We start from the raw sequence: 21,276 nt of genomic DNA, 5'->3' as shown, positions 1-21,276 counted from the left end.
TAAAATCCAACGCTGAGGATAAACGTCTTCTGGCCGAGTTGGCAAAAGAAGCCGTTGTAATGCTGAAGAAACAGCAGGTGGTGGTTGACAAGCAACTACCCCAGGTCATTTAGAACTAAGTAAAAATTGGAATCAACAAGAGACAGGTGCTTGAGAAGGGAAGAAACCCTATAGACCACCAAGGATGCGACATTGCTGAAAGAAGGGACATTAGGACAGTAAAACCAGCTCCTCAGGAACGGGTGCCAAAGAAGGTTACCGATAATGTGATCGATCTAAAATCTGTACCAGTATGTGGAAACTGGAGTGAAAACGTACCGATACCGAGGCTGGAATCCGAAGCCACAATATTTCAAATCAATAAGGCGTTTGAGAGTTTGCCATCGACTTCAGCTAATGCGGACAGCTTAGTTGCCTTGCCAGCAGTTGAGAATCCTCCAAATGAGCTTGCCAAGGAGCCAGTAAACTGTAATTTACCAATTTTTGATAAAACCAATCAAAAGCTAGGTCCAAAAGGAAAATCAGATGTGAAGACCAAATCAGGAAAAGACACAGAAGATGAAAAACATGCCAAGGCCAAAAAATAATTCGGGCAAGAAACTTCTGTAAATTCCTTAGGAATGTCAAAACCCTAAATGCACTATGGCAGACAAATGTAGTAAAAGAAGATGTGACAAAGCAAAAGGAAAAAATGAATCCTCCGGTCGAAACGGAAGTACAGTCATTAAAGGATAAAATGAAAGGGGGGCGCTGTTGAGCGCGATAGAAAATGGCTACCTAGAGCGCGAGCTCCGTTCCGACAAATATCCTTAACAAAACGATCCTAACTTGGAACACCCCGCGGAAGATTTTGAAGAATGGAGGCTGAAGCGGAACAATCCTGCACTCTACAGCAGAAATCCAGAAGAAAAACGCTGTTCTAGGATGGAAATAGAGCACATGCAACTGTTGGCGGTGAGGGTGGTGGACGCGGGCCGCCTCCCAGATCCACGCGGATATTGAAGTAACTGCAGACGCTCCAGCCGTCAGACCATAGAGGTCTGGCGATCCGACACCAACAAACGGTTGAACCGAAGGATGCTTCATACAAGCTGAAGCGGCCGACGTGTCTTTGGTGGTAAGGAGGGCAGCGACGGTGCGGCAGGAACGGGAGGAGTGCGGACGGCACATTAACCCTGTGAGACGGTCAAGCGGCACGCACCGAAACCACCATTAAGCCACGTGCTGTGAGTGCTGCGAGGAGGAGGCGGTGCTGAATAAACTGCTGGCCCTAGCCACGAGGACAGCACTAATGCCTGATAAACCGACAAAAGGAGCGGGGGCTAGGAAAAGGGGTCCAATGGACTTGTTCACCAACAGCCAAGGGACGGACTTGATGGCAGAAACATCCGCTGCCCCTTACACTGGAACTGAAGTTGTAAGCGAGGTCGACAAGCTAACCACGATTGTACAAAATGGCTTCCTTGCGATAAACGTTAAAACTGGATGACATTGTCTCAACTATTGGGTCATTGAAGGCAAGAGTGGATAAAGAAAGCTCCAGAATAACAGAAGCCGAAGGCCGAATTAGTAACAACGAGGACGCTATTGCAAGTCATGCTCGAGACATAACGCAATTAAAAAACGACTTTCTCAGAATACAGTCTAAATGCGGGGATCTTGAATCTCGTTCTAGGAAAAAGAACATAAGAATTGTTGGGGTATCCGAAAAGTTCGGTAAAGGAGCAATGGAACAACAAGTAGAAGCTCTACTACAAACCCTTTTCGGACCTGAAACTTTCTCGGAACATTTTCTGATAGAAAGGGCGCATCGCACACTGGCTCCAAAACCAGGGGCGCCGCCCTGCTCGATCATAGCACGCCTCCTAAATTACAGGGACAGAGATGCAATTCTTAAAAAAAGCTCGTGAGCAAGGTACACTACATTATGAGGAGAACCGTATCCACATATACCTGGATTTTTCGGCAGGTGTTCAAGCCAACCGACGATCCTATGAACCAGTGAAAAGACTGTTTCGAGCACGTCAGGTCCAGTATGCATTAATATTCCCTGCCAAAATGCATACTCAACACGGAGGAAAAGCACACTTCTTTGAGAATCCGGCGGCTGCAATGGCCTATATCGAGTCACATATACCTCTACCCCCAGTAGGCCGGGGCCCGGATCAAAATCGCGGACCCCGCCCCGAGGCGGAATGATGATAGTCTGATGCAAGAAGAACCAAAGCATATGCCTACCACAAAAACGGAACAGGAATAAGACAAAACAAGCGGTGGTGCACCACAGGAAAATGTGGAAGTCGGACTGCGAGCTCGGGCGGGCAGCCATACAGCGACAACATGGCAACCCCAGGAGATCTCCAACAGTTTGTAAGGTTAAATCATCCAGTTGGGGTGGATGATGGGGGTGGTGGCTGAGGGGAAAAGGGAGAAGATGGACCGTTTGTTCAACAGTTGAAAAGTTGTTTTGTTGAGGGTCAAACAGATAATTGCGCTATGCATGTTGAACTGTATTTGGATAACACTGCAATGGTGAGCAGATACGATGGCGGGTGGCACTGACAATGGCAAAGGGATGAAAATTAGACTGCTGTCATGGAACGTCAGGGGGTTGAACAATCCCTCCAAAACTAGGAAAATAGGAACTTACATTAACAGACACTCACCTCATATAGCCATGTTACAGGAAACACATACACAGGGCCCCAGTAACGCAAGTATACTAGTCGCATGGGGCAAGCAAAGATACCACACAGAATATTCCACTCAGGCACGAGGAGTCATGACTATACTACATCCATCACTGGGATTCCAGACCAAAGGACATAAAGAGGACCCCCTGGGGAGATATGTACTGGTTTGGGGAGAGGCTGCGGGGAAATCGATTACATTGGTGAACACTTATGTCCCCAATATAGATGACCCGGACTTCTATCTCAATAAACTGGAATTACCGATTACACTTGATACTACTATTATTATCTGGGGGGGGGGTTTCTATTTAATACTAGACCCAGACAGATCCTCCAGAGCCAAGCGGATGCCATCTAAAGCATCTATAGTCCTAGATCAGGTTATGCCACAGCTGATGCTACGAGATGCCTGGAGAGCACTGCATCCAGGTGCAAAGGAGTACACGTACTACTCGGGCATACATGACTCGGAATCTCGTATAGATTATTGGTGGGTGCCGGAAGACATGCTGGGAGGGCTAGAAAGTTGTGAAATATACCCACGAACACTATCTGATCATACCCCAGTATCCCTGGATTTAATGTTTGGAGATGTCCCGAAACCGCAGAAGAGATGGAGAATGCCCACACATATACTCAAAGACCCTAATGTTGCTGAGGGACTACATATAGAAATGGAAGAATTCTTTAATAACAATATGGGAACGGTGGATAAATATTCAACAGTATGGGAGGCTTTCAAGGTCTGGGCAAGGGGTACTCCGAACTCCAAATCCTCGGGGCTGCTTAAAGCGATGAGACAGGAACTAACTGAAACGGAGACGCGACTTCGGCAATTAGAGAACTCTTATGGCGAGACCCGAAATAAGGATACATTAGCTGAAATAAATCACCTCCTAAAGGAATTTAATAAGCTGGCCACAAGAGAACTGCAATACATAGCAGCCCCAGCCAGGGCGCGCAGATACGGGGAGGGGAACAAGGCGGGAAGAGCTCTGGCCAACATCATCAGGGCGGATCGCCAACACACTCCGATAACATGCATTGAAAGCACGGAGAGTGGAATAGTGACCGGGGGTAGATCCATTAATCTTGAATTCCTGAAATTTTACCAGAAACTGTACTCCAATACAGACGAGAAAACTGTATCTGAAATACAAGCATACTTGAATTACCTGGAATTCCTGACCCTCGCACCAGACACAAAACTGGCCCTTGATAGCCCAATCACGGAGGAAAAAATTACAGAAGCCATAAAAGCATTACATTCAGGAAAGGCCCTGGGATCTGATGGGTTGGGGGTGGAACTATACAAAGAATTTGAAAAGGAACTTGCCCCAATCTTGTTAAAAGTATGGGAGGAAGCGCTGGAACTTGGGGAGCTCCCCGGATCCATGCGAGAAGCTGTAATAACAGTACTGCCGAAGCCCCGCCGTCCCCCACAGGATATGTCATCATACGGGCCACTATCACTCATTAACGTTGACGCTAACATTTTCGCCAAAGTCCTGGCAAATAAACTATTACCAAAAATGCCGTCTCTGATTCATTCGGATCAGAACGGATTTATCCCTACAAGTCCACTGCATTCAATTTGCGCAGACGGTTTGCAATAATGGCACAGATCGACCCGGAGCCTCAAGCTGTAGCGGTATCACTGGACGCCGAGAAAGCATTTGATTCGGTGTCCTGGGAAGTATTAGGAAGGTTTGGAATGGGCCCCAATTTCATTAGCTATGTTAAATTACTGTACAGAAAAACCGGGGCAAGGGTCCTTACAAACACTGTGGTCTCTGAGTTCTTTGCACTGGGCAGAGGTACCAGGCAGGGTTGCCCAGTCTCACCAATATTATTTGCACTGACTATTGAATCAATGGCCATAATGATTAGGCTAAAACACTGGAATAGAGGAATAAGAATGTCCGGCCCGCCCCAATTGATCTCTTTATATGCGGATGATACTTTACTGTACCTTAGGAACCCTGAGACTAACCTGATGCCTGTAATGCAAGATATAAATGAATTTGCTAAATACTCATGATATAAAATAAATAACGAAAAATTCGAAATACTACCGCCGACACCTCAAACCACATGCCCGGGATCCACTGGAAACCTTAAGTGGGCAACTGGATACATTCGATATTTAGGCGTGCTGGTGTCCCTGAGACAAAAAAAACACTCTTTGCAGACAACTATGAAGCAATAATGCAGACTTTGAAGGCAAAATTGCAAACATGGGCCAAGTTACCCATATCCCCGAATGGCAGGGTTGCAATCCTTAAAATGGTCGTACTCCCGAAGTTACTTTATTTATTTACTAATATACCAATCTGGCCAGGCAAAACCTTTGAGAAAATAAGAACAATTGTGGTCTCCATTGTGTGGGATTGGAAAACCCCTAGAATGAAATGGGAAAAACTCACTGAACCTTACTCTACAGGGGGGCTAACTGCACCAGATTTCGAGCTATACTATCTTACAGCACAAGCACAGTTTGCAAGGCACTGGTATGACCCTGAGGATAGATCGCCCCATATATGGCTTGAGAAGTTTGCGGCACATCCCATAGACCTCTGTTCCATAATATTTTATTCTCAATACAAAGATTCTTGTCCCTTTGACCCAGTTGGGACCACTGTACGCGCATGGAAGGCATTATATAAAAAACTGAAGATAGATACCCCATACGACCCAAATGTACCCCTTTGGAAATACCCCGGTATACCACCCACATTGGATAAGACAATACAAAGGCACTGGGACCCAGAGAGGGAAATCCAGATGCGAGACATGTTCCCGAATGGCAGATTTGTAACGCTCGAGGAATTCAGGGAGGCAATAGGGGGGGAACCAACCAAAACACTTGAATACCATAGGATGAAATCTGCATTCAGTGCACGCTGGCCACTCTTTCCGGACGAGCCACCATCCCATCCTTGTATACAAGCCGCCACATCTGGTACGGGGCTGGGAGTCTCTAAACTGTATGCACTGGTACAACTACACACACCCACCACAATTCAGGCAAAAGCCAAATGGTAAGAAGACCTGAACTTAAATATCCCGGATGAAAAATGGGCGAAATATTATATGCTTACCAAGCGGTATCCATGAACGCAGGGCTAAGACTTATTCAGTTCAAAATCCTAAATAGGTTACACTACACTCCTGCAAAGATGGCCAAGTTCTCAACGACTCACTCAGGGGACTGCCCTAAATGCAAGACTAGCCAAGCAGGAGCATATCACATGTATTGGGAATGCCCCCCTGTTGCTGCATTCTGGAGAGAAGTGGCGGAGATACTTGAAGACATTACACAAATCCCTGTGGACATGCATCCGCCGAAATATTTGTTCGGAGACATAGGCAAACAAGGTGAAAAGATCAGACGGCTGTTCAATGTTGCATGTGTTGTAGCCAAAAGGTGTATATGGAGATGTTGGACAAGTACATCTCCGCCAAAAACTGAACATTTTATTCGAGATCTGGCCTACGTAAACGAATGTGAGGAACAATATACTATGACTGACACCGAGATGTCGCCCCAAGGACATATGGGCCCCGTTTAGAATGTACTTATGTGAAATGGCCTCGGATGAGGAAATGTCTGTGTAAATTGTTTTGTGATACCCGAGCTATGTCTTTAACAACTGTTGAATTGTATGTACCGACATATGCAGGCGCAATGAGTTTAATCTGTATTGACCTTCAGTAATAAAAAGAGTTAAAAAAAAAAAGGATAAAACGAAAGAACTGAAATCCAAAGCGCTCCACGAAGCAGAAGATGCTGAAATGATTGAACTCTTGGCAAACTTATCTACGCATGAACAAGAGACTGAAAATGATGTAGATAAAGAATCTGGCGACTCAGGAGGAAGAAGTACAGGTGGTGAATATAAAAAAACTGACAATTGGGTTGCGTGGGACACAAAGACAAATAAACAGAGTGGTGAATCGACTAAACGTATTTGTGAGATAGTGCAACCCCTAAATAATGTCGCCATAGATGTTTCGAGACCCGATGAACCAGAGGGGAGTACCAAGAAATTCCTGACTTTGGATGAGCGTCAGGCCCAATTGGAGAAGAAATCGTTACTACCTATAACCCAGCAGACAGCTGTACGTAGAAGACTGACCATTGACTTAAATTCCCTAAAGACGGAAAGATGTCAGTACAAAAGCGTGAGAGGTGAAAACTCAATGAGAAAAGAAGATACTCGACAAAGGTTGGATGACGTAAAAGGATTTGAAAGAAATCAATCCTTAGTTGCAAGAAAAAAGATTTTAACTAAGAGGCGGAAAATTGGTTCAAACTACTGCCTAATGTTAGAAAGAGTATTTCGAGGAAAAGACACACTTATACTGAACAGAAGAAACATGTTACAGCATACGTTTTAAACATATACCGCAACTTCGCTCTATTGCTACTGATGACATCAAAACAGTTGAATTTATAAAAGAGGACACAATGGATCGAGTATTATTACACATATACTCAAGGATTGTGAGAGATCTCATCCTAAACAACACCTCGGATTTGAACTCACTAGGTTTTGATGTTTGAGATAACTGAGGAAGAGCTATCTGAAAAAGAAGCCGGGAGTCAATATAAACAAAAATGGAATGGGTATGAATCGAGTGAACACGAGCGATGCAGCCCCCAGAGAGAAGAAAGAGAAGTGGGGAAATTGGCTGATGCGCTCAATAATAATAAAACAAATAAAATAAGAGAAACCGTGAATCACCAAGATACACTAGGAAACTCCTTAAAAGAAGAAATTAAAATTAACATTGTTCATTCAGAAAAAACAGGAAATGAGAAGTCATGTAGTGCTACTGGAGACGACCTCAGGAAGAGAGAGTTGGAATTCGCTAGCCAAATCTTTAATCTGCTGCTCAAAAACCTAATGTCAAAACAGCTTGCCGGAGGAATCCCTAAAAATTGGCTTGTTGAATACAAATGGTTTTATACATCTATACAATACATATCCGAAAGAACTAGAAAAACTAGATTTAATTTGTTTGCAAGAGACATGGATGGTAACTCCACCTTGTTCCACTATGAACTTGCTCTCAATCCAGCCATGAAACAATCTAAAGGTAGATCTAAGGCTGGCTTGCTAACGTTAGTAAAAACTGGGAAAAATATGCACCTAATTACTTTAACTAACCCATCCCATTACATACAAGTCTCCATAAAAGAAATCAAAGATACACATGGACAAACGTTGAGAAGGCTTCATATAATCAAAGTTTACTGGCAGCATAAAGCCATGGACGAATCAGTATTCTTGGACCTTGTGTGCGGAATAACTGACTATCAATGCGGTTGATAAAGATGCTGAAATAATTTTATGTGGGGACCTGAATATGGACTGTGTCCATTTTGGACAAAAAAACAAATCTAAACAAGACAGGAAGGGTAGCGATCTTTATCAAATTAAATCTGCGTGGTCTGAATAGATGGAGATAAGGAAGATAACGCTACTGAATGGAAATGTGATCGGCGAAAGATTAATGGACACGATCTAGGGCATATGGTATATGCCAACGACATGGTTCTACTAGATCTAACACCAATCGGCTTACAAAGAAAACTGACTGCCTTGAAAGGTTATACAGAGGAAAACGGACCAGTGATCAATGCCAGCAAAGAGGAGATACTGATACTTCAAAATGTCAAGGGGTCCAAAAAAACAACTGTAGTAAGTTCAGGTGGACAATTGGAGGTGAACCAATATCATGCGTAAAGCAAGTGCAATACCTGGGTGTAACAATAAATTCCCATCTAACGGACGAACCCATGGTACAGAGAATAAAGAGAAAATGTAGAATGTTGGCCGCCCAAAGGGCTGTGATAACCGGAAATACTTAACATTTAGTTTAAAACCAGTGATGGAGTTTTACAGAGCAAAAGCAATTCCGTCCCTGATTTTTGGAGCAGAAAAAATGTTAGGTTGCTCATTTAAAATCTGGTCCTGGTGTGAAAAGATGTTCGGGTCCAAAAACCTCCAGCTTCCTAGAGGAGCCCCTATTGCTGGTCTACGATATGAACTAGGACTGTTGTCAATAAATGCCAGAGTAAAATGGAACACCTTAGTTTTGTACAGGAAAGTAATGGGGGCAGAAGACTTAACAAAATTTGAAATATTAATTTCATCAAATAAAAGAAAATCAGATTGGATTCTCGAACAATGGAAGAGAAATTGTGAAAATCTGCTATGCCAACTTGCAACAAATTATGAAATGCTGTGTCAAAACCCGAATAAAGTGAAGAAAAAATTATGTCAACTAGATTGATGTGAAACCTCGGAACAAAGAGCGAGGCACAGATGCTTGAAGTATGCACCACCAGATGCAAGCGTTTGCAATAAGCTCCCAAAGTATCTAGAAAGATTCCCCTGCAATAACAAAAGAAAACGATTCATTATGCTTTGTCTGAATTTATTTAGAACAAAAGAAGTACTAAACCTTAGGAAGAGAGATACAATAACCGATTTGTGCCGTTTTTGTGAGAGCACTGGAGAAACTCCGAAGCACTTGATCCTAAACTGCACAAGCTTACGACAGTTACAAACTACACACTTAACAAAAGTGACTATCCTAAGGTCATGTTGGGATACTGAAGAAGTATGGAGTTTAATGAACGAAGGAGAGAACAGACAATTAATGTTTGCTCCGATATGTTATTTAGAGGAATTGGAAAAGAGTCTAGATGGAAGTAGAAACGGCTCGAAGTAACAAAAACGGGAAGATAAGAATGGGGAGAAAAGAATGTAAAAACTTTTGAGACATTTTAATTGATGTAAATTGTGATACTGATGAAAGAATTGGTAATATATTTTTAAAAGTTTGTAATGAACCAACTAATAAATAAATAAAACGTGCCCGCTGTGCTCCCGCCCCAAGAATGTATGGTCCGATTTTAATAATTACCTAATCAGACAAGCCAAAAGTGCATCCGGAACATCCTCACCCAAGGTCCCGCGAGTGTAATCCGAAATGCCAAGTTGCATTATTGGTATCAGCTTTTGAGAAATGTATTACCTTGCTTTGTACGAACCTTGAATTGTATATATGCAAATAATGTCTTATGCTCTGATGTATGTGTTTGCTGTAAACTTCCGCCAATAAATAAAAATAAAAAACTAGCAATGTGTCACTTTTACCCTCTCTACCCCACCATCTCAATATTGCACTTTTCTACATTAGTAGCCTTTCCCCCAGCCCTCCAAAAATATCACTGAACTAAATGGATTCTCACTACCCTGTGGAAAGGGAGGCCATGCATAGTTCTTGTCTTTGGCAAGGGCTCTGTGTTGCACATTCCTTCTTTAGTTCTATTTTGTAATTGTCACAGCTGAATTCTTTTAATTGTGAGCTGCTTATTGATGCTTCAGAGTGATTTTCCATGCTTCGTCTAGCAGGAACTCTATTGCTCTATTAAGTCAAGAAACCATGGGACTCTCCATCGGTTTCTCCTATCATCCCAGTAAACCTTGACATCCATCCCCCTTTCACTCAGACGACTGTGTAATGACTTGCTTTTAAAATGATGCTATACAAAATGATATCAATACTATGCTGTAAATTCCTACACCAAATAGCTCTGTTTGTGCTATGGGATACACAGTGACCACCTTTTAATGTATACTAGCGGTGGTATTTTATTATGCCGCAAATGGAAAATGTATTACATGTATTTTGTATTTTGTGCTGTTTTAGATTTGGTACTGTTTTATGGAATGTCTTGCACATATTAGAATAAAAATGATGATGATGAATAATATTAACATAAAGATCAACTCCCAGGGCAACTGAATAATTTGGACTGGTGCCAAGATAAAAGAGATTCATACCTTTATATTTGCAAATCAAGAGGTATTTGACCTTTGGATGACTCAGGAAGGCTGGGGTATGGAGGCTCAGAATGAAAAAAAAACCCTCACTGCATTCAGCTCAATAATATTAAGCAACTGGGTAAATCCAATAGATCATCTTCTTCCCCTTTTGACGTTTTGATTCACCAACGGAAATTGGATCATCATAAAGCAAGGGCTAATATTAGACACAGCCCCATTATGAATAATCAAGAGAAATAATCTAATTTAACTACTCTGTATTAGAACTGGTTGCGTCTACACAAACTCTCTGAGGAAAGTTACTGGCGATTGCTATTAAAAACTAATGATACGCATACATTCTGGGCACGCTTCAATGATGCTAAAAGCAGGGTTTGCCACTTTGGAATTAAATCCAAATCCTGCTTCAATTTGGTGTTCTTATGTCACTGAATTATACAATGATCCTGAGAGCGATAATCACGTGATGGTCACTCCTTTGAAGAGACATTGTGTTACTTTCTTTGACCATGACCTTGATGACCTTAACACAATCCTGGGCAATTTAAAGCCTTCAAGAGCTCCAGGGCTGGATGGTATACCCAATGCTTTTTTTTTTTTTTGAAGACTTATCCCCAGTACTAGGCTGGCATTCTTTTTAACATTTTCAAAGTAATAGAATCTGCCGGCATCATTGGTTGATATCCATACCTCTACCTATTTTTAAAAAAGGGGACCAACTTGATCCTATAAATCATCGTCTACTAGCAATGGTAGACTCTAGCCAAAAAGTGTTTACCATCATTCTTCTGAAAAAGCTTACGACCTGGCCTAAAGGTAAGGGCTTACTAAGGCTGTTTCAACTGGCTTTAAAAAAATATTTAGCACAGCTAACAACATTTCCGCTATTCCATTTTTGCTGGCAGAAGTGATTGCCAGTACTAATAATAATCTGTTTTGTTGTTATGTTGATTATAGCAAAGCCTTTGACTTGGTGGCATGCCCATTATTGTGGAACAAATTGGAGACTTGGGGAGATAGAGCCACAATTGGGATACTTTATCAAACTATTATATATGAATACATCATTGTACAATTAAGTCAAGTCAGTGAGCTGTCTGGCTACTGAAAGACTAACCGTGGTCTTAAACAAAGCTGCGTATTGGCACCTTCTATATATGACTTAATGCTGCTGACCAGGCTGACACTATCAACGCTGCGCATAATTTTCCACCTAAAATCAATGGCGTGCCAGATTCTTGGCACACATATGCCGAAGACACCATTTTATTTGATCAGACCCCGATTGGCTTACAACGGTCAATAGACGCTCTTTCAGCCTATGCGACAAAAAAGTCTATGATAATCAACTCCTCCAAAAATAAAATCATTTGTCTTGGTGGCTGTCTTCCAAAAAAATCTTCGCACACATGGAGACTAAATAACCACTCTTGCTGTAGTGGAAGATTATTACTACCTGGATTTCCCCATTAAACTTAACCCCACTATAAATTGTTACAGCGTTTTGAGAATTCCTAGTATTTTAACAAAATGGAACATGGCGAAACAATACATAGTAAAGCAAGGTGGACACAACATTGCAGCGCTGCTGGAGATCTACTGCGGAAGCATCATCCCAGTCTGCTTTACGGTTTCTCAGTATTAGCTCCCACCCATGTTTCTTTGTAAAATCTTTCCCTCAATTTTATTTTACCATCTTCCATCAACCTTGCCTTCTCGACACCAGTGGAGGCTTTAAGATTGGAATGCTGTTTGACTTACTTATTTTCGCTATGGTCAACTCAACGCTCTTTGCTTCATTTAAAGATCGTTCCAAGAGCCATAAACATAAATGAGTTACAGAGCTTGAGCGGCAAGACCTATAATGGGAATGTAAAAATTATGTTTGTTTTTTAATTACAGCAGTTTGCCTCAAACTATTTGACATTGTTAGACATCCCTTTGGAAATGGCTCCGACAACTCCTAATATTGATATGACTGTAAAGGAAAAGTCTAAGACTTGGGACAAAGTCTGTAATATAGACAAACTCTCTAAGATGAGGCAGTATAAAGAATACTGAAATGTTGGTTTATTGAGCTGCAGAACTTTACAATTGCACTTAAATCTCCTTCAAACAAGAGTTACTCTTCATGCCCCAGTGAACCGCCTCGTGCAGTACTTCGCTGGCTTTGCATATGGATTCTCATGTTCTTCTTCATCACATCATGTTCTACATTTGTCACAGTCCTGGATTTACAATAACACGTGGTTCCTTTATCAATGGTGGGAGAAAAGGGTGACCCCATGAGAATAGGGGGTTCTGTGATTGGGTTATAGGGAGGCTTTTCCTCAGGTGGACGTCCTTATCCCCAGAAGGGGAATTCCTCCCTATGATGTTATCCTGCACATTACCACCTCTAAGGGGACTATTCAATAGTGGCCTCACCTCCCTAGCCTCATAGGAAAGGGCTCCCCCTTTGGGAAGAAATGACAAGACCCATCCAATCTAAGCACACTGAACAAGGTAATGCTCCAGAAACTGCCCTGAACATGGAAGGGCTTACTATGGAGAGTCTACTGGCAGCTATAGAAGAATCTAGGACAACCTTGGAGAACAAGATTCAGGAAGTGGGAGGTAATGTCGCCCTGATAAGAGCGGACCTCAGGAGGGGTCATTGCTGTGGAGCAGCGGGTTAGTGACACAGAAGGCTCTCCGTTTTGGTGTATGTGATGTGGACACTCTATTAGCTTTCTAATAATGACACTGAGACAGGAAGTAGGTGTTATTTTGTTACAGAAACAACTTCTATTAAATATATAACTCTTTTGTCTTTTCTCTTTCTCTTATAGTAAAGGATACGTTTCTTCTCTTCGCCGGATTGGAATTCAAGTACTTCTTATAGAACACTCTTGGATTGTTCTGAGGTAAGTCTTTAATTGTCTTTCTCAATGTCTTTTACTCTCCTTTCTTTAGTTTGTCTCACTTTTCATCTTTACAACTCAATTTGTTGTTAGTGTCTCTTTAAGCTTCTTCTTGCCCTCTGGTAAAGTATTCTTTGTTATATTTTCATCTCTTGAGGGATTATCCACTTCTTTCTTTTCCTCTGTCTTTTCAAAATAACTCTCTTATTTAATGTCAATTCATCAGATTCCCAGGCATTTAGAATTTCCTCAAAGGTAAATTATTAACAATGTTCTTTGGGCTGATTTATATTAACTCTGCCCCATCAATCTGTTCACTCACTGCTCACTTCTTAACTTAGATTGCCCTTCTGAGGCTCATACTTTCCAGTGTCCCCTTTACAATTCTGATCTCTTTTCCAATAGAAGCAGTCTTCAACTTTCACAATCCATCTACACATTAATTTTCTTCCCCTCCTTCCTCTCTGCCGATTCACAGCTTACCCGTTAACTTCTTCCGTTCAGCTGGCGTAAACCACGACTCTTTACTGGACTTCGTCTCTGCCGGATTCAACTGAAAACGATCTGTCAGCTGATAAAGGCGATGTTCTTTGGAAAGCAAGCGGCTGCACCTCCTTTTCAGCTGTAAGCGGCTCGTCAGCTGTTAAAGGCAACGGCCTTTGGACACCGGGCGACTCATCCCCCTCAGCTATGCACTCAGGGGAGCCACAGTACTTGTCTTGACGCTGCTCTCCCAGTCTCCCGAATCCTCATATAACTCAACAGCGATCGGAGGGCTGGCTGTTTATCACCCCTCCTCGCAATTCCTCAGGCCTCATACGTTCTCCCTCCTCTTCTCTAGAACGGCACCATTAGTGCGTAAGGTCACTTCACCAGATCACTGATAACTGCATACCTTCTTTTTTAACGAGTGATTCGGACAAACGTTTTAACTTCACATGGAACGGAGTCTCCTCTCAGCGCAACGGCGCAACTCGACTGCTTTGAACTTAAAATCGCTTCCTTTCTTTCTCTTCATGTATAAATCAATAAGCCCACTCATAACCGTCGATCTGACTCTCTTCTCCCTGTCTCCTAGCAACCCCAGGGAAACAAATAAAAGGGGGTTAATCACATGAAGCCCATGAAGTGATGATTGGTTAATACTCCTGTCTATCAATTCCTTCCACATGAAAGCTACATTTAACCATTTAGGTGACCGATTAGCCTGGTATTGACAGAGGCAGATCTATATTGCAGATTAACTGGGGCTACTATAGCAGATTTCAGATTTGTCACAGTGTAACATATTAATAGTTTAGCTACGGTCAAGAGGATCCGGGAGCAGAGAAAGCAGAAGAGTGTACTTGTTTTAACACATGCCTACTTGGCTTACTCACATTGGCAATCAGACAACTTTATTTCTCGTATCTTGTCTTTATGACTGGGATGAGTTGTACTCTTCATATACTCTAGCTCTGGTGGCCTCCCACTTTTCCTGCTCTCCCCGGTACCTTCATCTGTGTAGGGGAAAGTTGCAGGGCTCGGCAGGCACGGAAGTATTCTTCTCTGTTGGTTCTGCCGTTCTGGCTTTTCGGTGGCATCTCGTTCACTGCTTCCCCTCTGTCTGCAGCTGTCAACGGAAGCGGTAGACAAGGCGCTACTTGCATTCCAAGTGTGAAGGTCTCAGCGTCGCTCAGCGGGCATCTCACCCATCGTAGAGGTGATAATTATGCCACCACAAGCTCCTGGATACTTCTCTCTTCTCGGGCAACAGTTTTCCCCTTGTCATTATTGCTGGCCTCTCTGCGTTTCACTGTGGTGTTTCTCGTAGATTCGAAAAGTCACAGGCTCTGCTCTGCCCCTCCAACACACAATCACGTAATGAGGCTTCCCCTACCCATCATACTCTCTGCTCCACTCAGTTAAATATATGTCAAGTCTTAAAGAGACATCATCTTTTCCTCTTCCTGATAAAAATCACTTGAACATTGCCTGCAGCCAAATATACGGCAGGCAGTCCCATATACGCTCATATGTTGGGAGTTCTTCATAGGAACGGGAGTCCTTGTCCCCTAAAGGGAGTCACTCCCTCTGAGGTTTCACTTGCCCCTGCCCATACCCTTAGGGAGAAGTACAGATGAGCAGGCTCACCTCCCTAGCCTCAAAGGGGGTAGCTCCCTCTATGGAGAAGGGGCAAATACCACTGATTCATCACAGGTGGTACGTGTTAAGTATGTCATTGGGTGGTCAGAAGAAGTGATAAACAAATAATGAGCAGATCTAAAAATGGCAAGTAAGACAGTGAAATTGGTCACATGGAATGTCAGTGGGCCTGGTAATAAGGGGAAAGGCATGCGGATAGGAAACTACCTGAAAAGGAATGGAATTCAGGTTGCCTTGTTGCAAGAAACTCATCTTCTTGACTCCACTTGGAAGACTTGCGTTGCAAATGGGAAGGGACCATATATGCATCAGGTTATTCGGCCTATGCTAATGGGGGTTTTGATCTGGGTGGCGAGTGGCGGTACTACACATATTGTAAAAAGATCAGTGATTCAGAAGGTAGGACCTTGATATGGGTACGCAGCGTAGATGGTAAAGGGATATGCTTAATCCATTTCTATGTACCCAAAGAAGAGGATAGTGGCTATTTTCGGAAGGTGATGGAACAGGCCAGTGTCTATAGATAGAATTTATTTCTTAAGTGTGGTGACTTCAACTGTCTACTGAATCCGGTTTAGAAAAACAGTCATCTGCAATTTTGAACCGTCGCACAACAGATTTAGATTTGGTAAATTTGTGGAGGGTATGTTGGGAGGGAACAGAGGGGTTACTTTTTCTTCTCCCATCTTCATGGTTACTATCCACAAATTGACTATATCTTTGTAGGAAGGAACATTTTGGTTTATTTATGACAACAGAATATTTAGGGAGGATATTGTCGGACCATTCTCCCCTCGTTACCACCTCAACATCGTGACAACGGACACCGACAATTTCATCCTGGAACCGCAGGGCTGAAGTCATGGCGGATGTGGCGTTTCAGAATACACTTAATGGAGACAATATCCTCCTTTGTTTTTTTTAAAGAATGATAAATCAATTGAGGATGTGTGTCTGATTTGAGGGGCCTGTAGGGCAAGTCTTAGGGCGGTCTTGCATAACCAACACTTTAGGAGTCCATAAATCTTCATGTATCACTGCTGGAAACAAAACAGACTACTAAACACCTGGAAGAAGAGATAGCAATGGGAAATCCTTGTGGAGATGACCTATCCAAAGAACTACATAGGCATCTGGACTCACTACATAGATCTAAGTTCAATCAATACACTACCCGTATTCATAGTGAAGGGGATAAAGCGGGCAAATGTTTAGGGTGGCTGATTAAACAAGAAGCACATGGGCCTGCCACCATGCAGATTTCTGATCTTTCAGCCGCTTTGGTCTGCTCATAAGAGGGGCTTAATACCATGAATATTTTACAAGTATAGACAAACAGATCTGTAGAAACAGTAGGGTGATCTTCACTGGGTTTTGTTAATTCCTGCCTTTTATTCAGACTTTCAATTAGGCCAAGATAGGTGATTAAAAAAATAAAATAATCGACAAATACCCAATGCACTGTGGAAGCCCGCTAGGATAAACCCACAGGGCCCCAAATATTATGCACATATTTGTTTTCAAGACATTTCCAAAGATAATTGAGAGGGAAAAAAAAGACAAAACAATGGAATTGGCAAATTTGTTCAAATACACATACGGATTTGTGAGCAACACATGGATTGTTTTTAAAAAATGAAGCAAAAGTAAGATATTCCAAACCTGAAGTCGAAAAGACTAATCCTATAAGGGCCCGGGAAAATGTATTTCTAGGAGCCCACATGACCTATATACTTTGGCTGAGTTTATAAATAGAGCTGTAAAACTGAGGTGGCACACAATGCACGATACGGGAGCCATCAAGAGCAAATAACTTGCATTTGATCCAACAAACATCTGCTTTAACAGCAAATATGAGTAGAGGATGGTGACGCTTTTAAACTTGTTTTATTGTCTAATTTATGGTTATTGTGTATATGCATTTATTGTTAATGGAGATATCCAAAATAAAACATCTAATGTTGAGGTGCCCGGATGATACCTTAAAAATAAAAACATACAAAAAGATATATATATTGGGCCCTGTAAAAGAGGAAGATGCACGCATGGTTGCAGATATTTTTGTCTTTAAAAAAAAAAAAATCTCTTGGAGGAATTTGACGGAGCAGGGGAGTGACAAAGTCACAAACAATATGCAAGAGCCTGCAACCTTTGGTTTCCCCAATTTTTGGGGCTACAGCTCCCATCACCCATCATAGTCAATAGTGAGGGATCATGGGAGTCGTAATCTGAAACATATGGAGAGCCACTGTTACAGACCCCAGCAATAGATGCCTTAGAGGTACTGACTGCAACACAGAAGCAAACTGGCGCAAGGGACTCCCTGAGATAGACTGACTCTGGGAAAGAGCTAATAGTTTTGTTCTACGCAGTTGTAAATAATGCTAATATTTTACTGTATCGTCAGAAAAATACAAACAAGTTACCATAGGGTCACTGCTGATCAGCAGAAAAAGTTCTGGGAACCATCAGAAATAGACTGTCCTACCTTCGATGTGGTACATTAATAGAGCAGGGAGTGCTAAATATCATATACTGGAGGGAATGCAAAAAAAACGACTTTCTTATATACAATTTCTTACCGCTTCTGTATGTATTGGGTGGACAGCAAACAATAAGGACGCAATGAGGCTGGAATGGTTGTCCAGGAAAAGCTTGCACACTTTCAGGAAGACCAAGCACACGACAGCATGCAAGATCAGGTTGAGGAGGTGATACAACACAGCATTTAACTCGCTAAACAGATAGTTCAAGCGAAACGTCAGGACCGTCAAAGGGCGATACGACTTGTGGCTTCTCTCCTAGATAGAAAAAACATGCTTTTGTTAGCACAACAGACACTCCAAATTCCATAAAATATGCTCTTTCCATACAAATCAGAATGGCCTATACACATTTAAGACTAAGCGTGCACACACATATGATGTTCACATATCAAAGATAGTTTATGAGAAGCATGTGATCAGTGGATGCTTCGCGGTGAGGATATTCTGGGCATGTTTGAGAGAAGAAAAATGGAATCAAAAGTCTAAATCTAATAATCAACTGTAAATATATCAACCGATGACACGAGATATGCTCTCCCAATTGTTTTTCTGAACGCCGAGTAGGCAGACCAGGGTACAGAGAAGGCCACTTTGTACAATTCATCATCAAGCAGAGTAATGTGGGAGTCTAGCACTACTTTTATTTGTATGGATGTATTGGGTTTTCATTTGTAGCTTTGCACCCAAGCGTTAATCCTTGTTTTATATGTATGACTCAGACATATGAGATTTGCTACGACTGATTATCTATACTCTGGCCTGCTGGACAGATGTATAGAAGGCCAACCTATATTGTGACAGGGACAACTCTGGGGAGATGTAGCCAAACCAGTTCAAGGTAGCAGCGACAAGGGTCTAGGCTAAGTCTCAAGAGGTGCTGAGCTTGAAAAGGGTCCACAATGAGTACACAATGCGAATCACAGATTACACTTAGACAGAATGTATACAAATAGTTAGTTATTTATGGCCAAGTATCACTATGTGTAATTACTACTAACAGGTAGAAATATCACACAACACTAATAATAGATTACACATATACAGTCACTGGTTGAGGGCATAATACAAATCAAAGACATGTAAAAGAAAGTACAGATTAGATGATGCACCAAAGGTCCACATAAGGTTAACCCTAACTTCAAAGGTCCTTCACTAAATTGTCTTGGGTATTATGCCCAAAAGTTCGAGAAGGTTCTGACAAAGTTTGTGAAGCTGGAAAAAATGAAGGTAGGATCTCTGGAGTCCTGTGAACAGTTCCAAGGGTTAGAGGACAGTGTATTCTAATCAATAAAAGTTCCCAACATTTGGAATGCTTGCGCCACCAAGCTATTGTAAAACCAAAGTATATTAAGGTACAAGTTACTTACCTGTAACTATTGTTCTCCAGAATGGGTCTGGCATGGATACACATGCTCATGAATAACAAACACATAGCAGTACAACATTACACAACCACGGGAGGCGGCAAGGCTCAACAGAAACAATTACCATTACCTCTGGTACAGACTCACCTCAAGTGAACAGGTTGCGTAGAACTGCTTGGCCAACTCTGGACTACTCCCTGGAATCCCTTTCGACGCAGTAGAACACAGCAATAGCTCTGGTGGAGTGGGCTCTCAGACGGCTGGGCAGCGGTCGGTTCACCAACCAATGACAATGCATGATGCAGCCAAAGAGCCACCTTGAGATGGAAGCCTTGGACAAGGCCTTCCCATGGTACACAGGACCAATGTCCACGAACAGTTGTGAAGTCTTCCGAAAACTCTTTGTGCGTGCCACATAGAACTTTAAGGTACGAGCAACGTCCGGCAAGTGCAAGGCCCTTTCAGCCGGCAGCAAAGGTTTCAGGGGAAAAACAGGTAACAGCAAAGGCTCGTTGAGGTGGAATTCCAAAGGAACCTTCGACATGAAAGAGGGGTGCGTCCGCAGCACCACCCACGATTCGTGGAAAGTCAGGTATGGTTGCTTGCAGGACAGGTCCTGGATCTCACCCACCCTCCTGGCAAAGGTGATGGCCACAAGGAAAGCCATCTTCCACGAGAGGAACTTGAGAGGGGCCTGATGCACAGGCTCGAAGGGGGTCCCACCATGAGAAACATCAGAACCATGTTATGTTGCCATGCCAGGACAGGAGCCTTCACTGGCGGGAAAGATCAAAAAAGTCCTTTGAGGAACACCTTGACGAGTCGGTGAAACTTCAGAGAAGATCTTCCTGGCGACCTGGTGTAGCGGAGATAGCCGCCAGATGCACCTTGATAGAAGCGTGTGCCAGGCCAGCGTTGGCCAAGGAGAGCAAGTATGGAAGTATTTTCAGGGCAGTGACCCTCAGCGGGGTAATCTACTGGAACCGGCACCACGTAGCGAAATGCTTCCACTTGTGACCATAGCACTTCAAAGTCAATGAAACCCTGGCCTTGGCGAGGACCTCTCTGCAGTCCGCAGGCAACTCGTATCCATTAAACTTAGGTTCAGCAATCCTGGGTCGTGATGCAGGATTGCGCCTCCTTCTCTGGTGAGAAGATCTGGAACTACTGGCAGCTTGACCAGGGATGACACTGACAGACGGAAGGTCTGGATACCAAATCTGCCTCGGCCACGCAAGGGCTACGAGTATCACCTTGCACGGACACGGTCGGAGCGTGTTGATGACTCGTAGCACGAGAGGGTATGGAGGGAACGCGTACAACAACAGTCCTTCCCACGGAAAGGAGAACATGTCCCCCAGGCTCCAGGGCTGGTGGAACAGGCTGCCACACTTCTTGCACTTGGAGGTCGTCGCAAACAGCTCTATCTGGGGCCTGCCCCACTCAGTAAACAGGCAGTCCACCTGATCCTGACGAAGCTCCCACTTGTAGCAGGAGCGCAGTTCCCTGCAGAGGGAGTCTGCTATGGTGTTCTTGACTACCGACAGGTGAAGCAGGACGAGGAACATCCCCTGTCCGACAGCCCATCCCCACAAGTCCTGCGGCTCTTTGGAGAGTGCCAGGATTGGGTGCCCCCTTGTTTCCTGACGTAAAACATGGTGATGGTGTTGTCCGGGAAGATCCTTACCATCTTGCCTTTCAGGGATCGAAGGAACGACTTGAGGGCCCAGAATACTGCCTGTAGCTCCAGGATGTCCATG

The 21,276-nt window shown here is 43.1% G+C and overlaps 1 protein-coding gene across 1 annotated transcript in view; it reads right to left on the bottom strand.

Annotated features, from left to right (window-relative positions):
• TMTC3 (transmembrane O-mannosyltransferase targeting cadherins 3) overlaps window positions 1-21,276 on the bottom strand; it is a 1,032,559-nt gene that overhangs the window by 835,213 nt on the left and 176,070 nt on the right. The window contains exon 3 of the mRNA XM_069629335.1: window positions 18,189-18,407. Within this exon, the coding sequence (XP_069485436.1) occupies window positions 18,189-18,407 (219 nt within the window). The remainder of the gene's footprint in view (window positions 1-18,188; window positions 18,408-21,276) is intronic.

The sequence above is a fragment of the Ambystoma mexicanum genome, chromosome 12, assembly GCF_040938575.1.
Source record: "Ambystoma mexicanum isolate Mex_15411 chromosome 12, UKY_AmexF1_1, whole genome shotgun sequence".
Lineage (NCBI taxonomy): Eukaryota > Metazoa > Chordata > Amphibia > Caudata > Ambystomatidae > Ambystoma > Ambystoma mexicanum.
The sequence above is the reverse complement of the archived record's forward strand: the minus strand, read 5'-3'. Positions and strand labels throughout refer to the sequence as shown.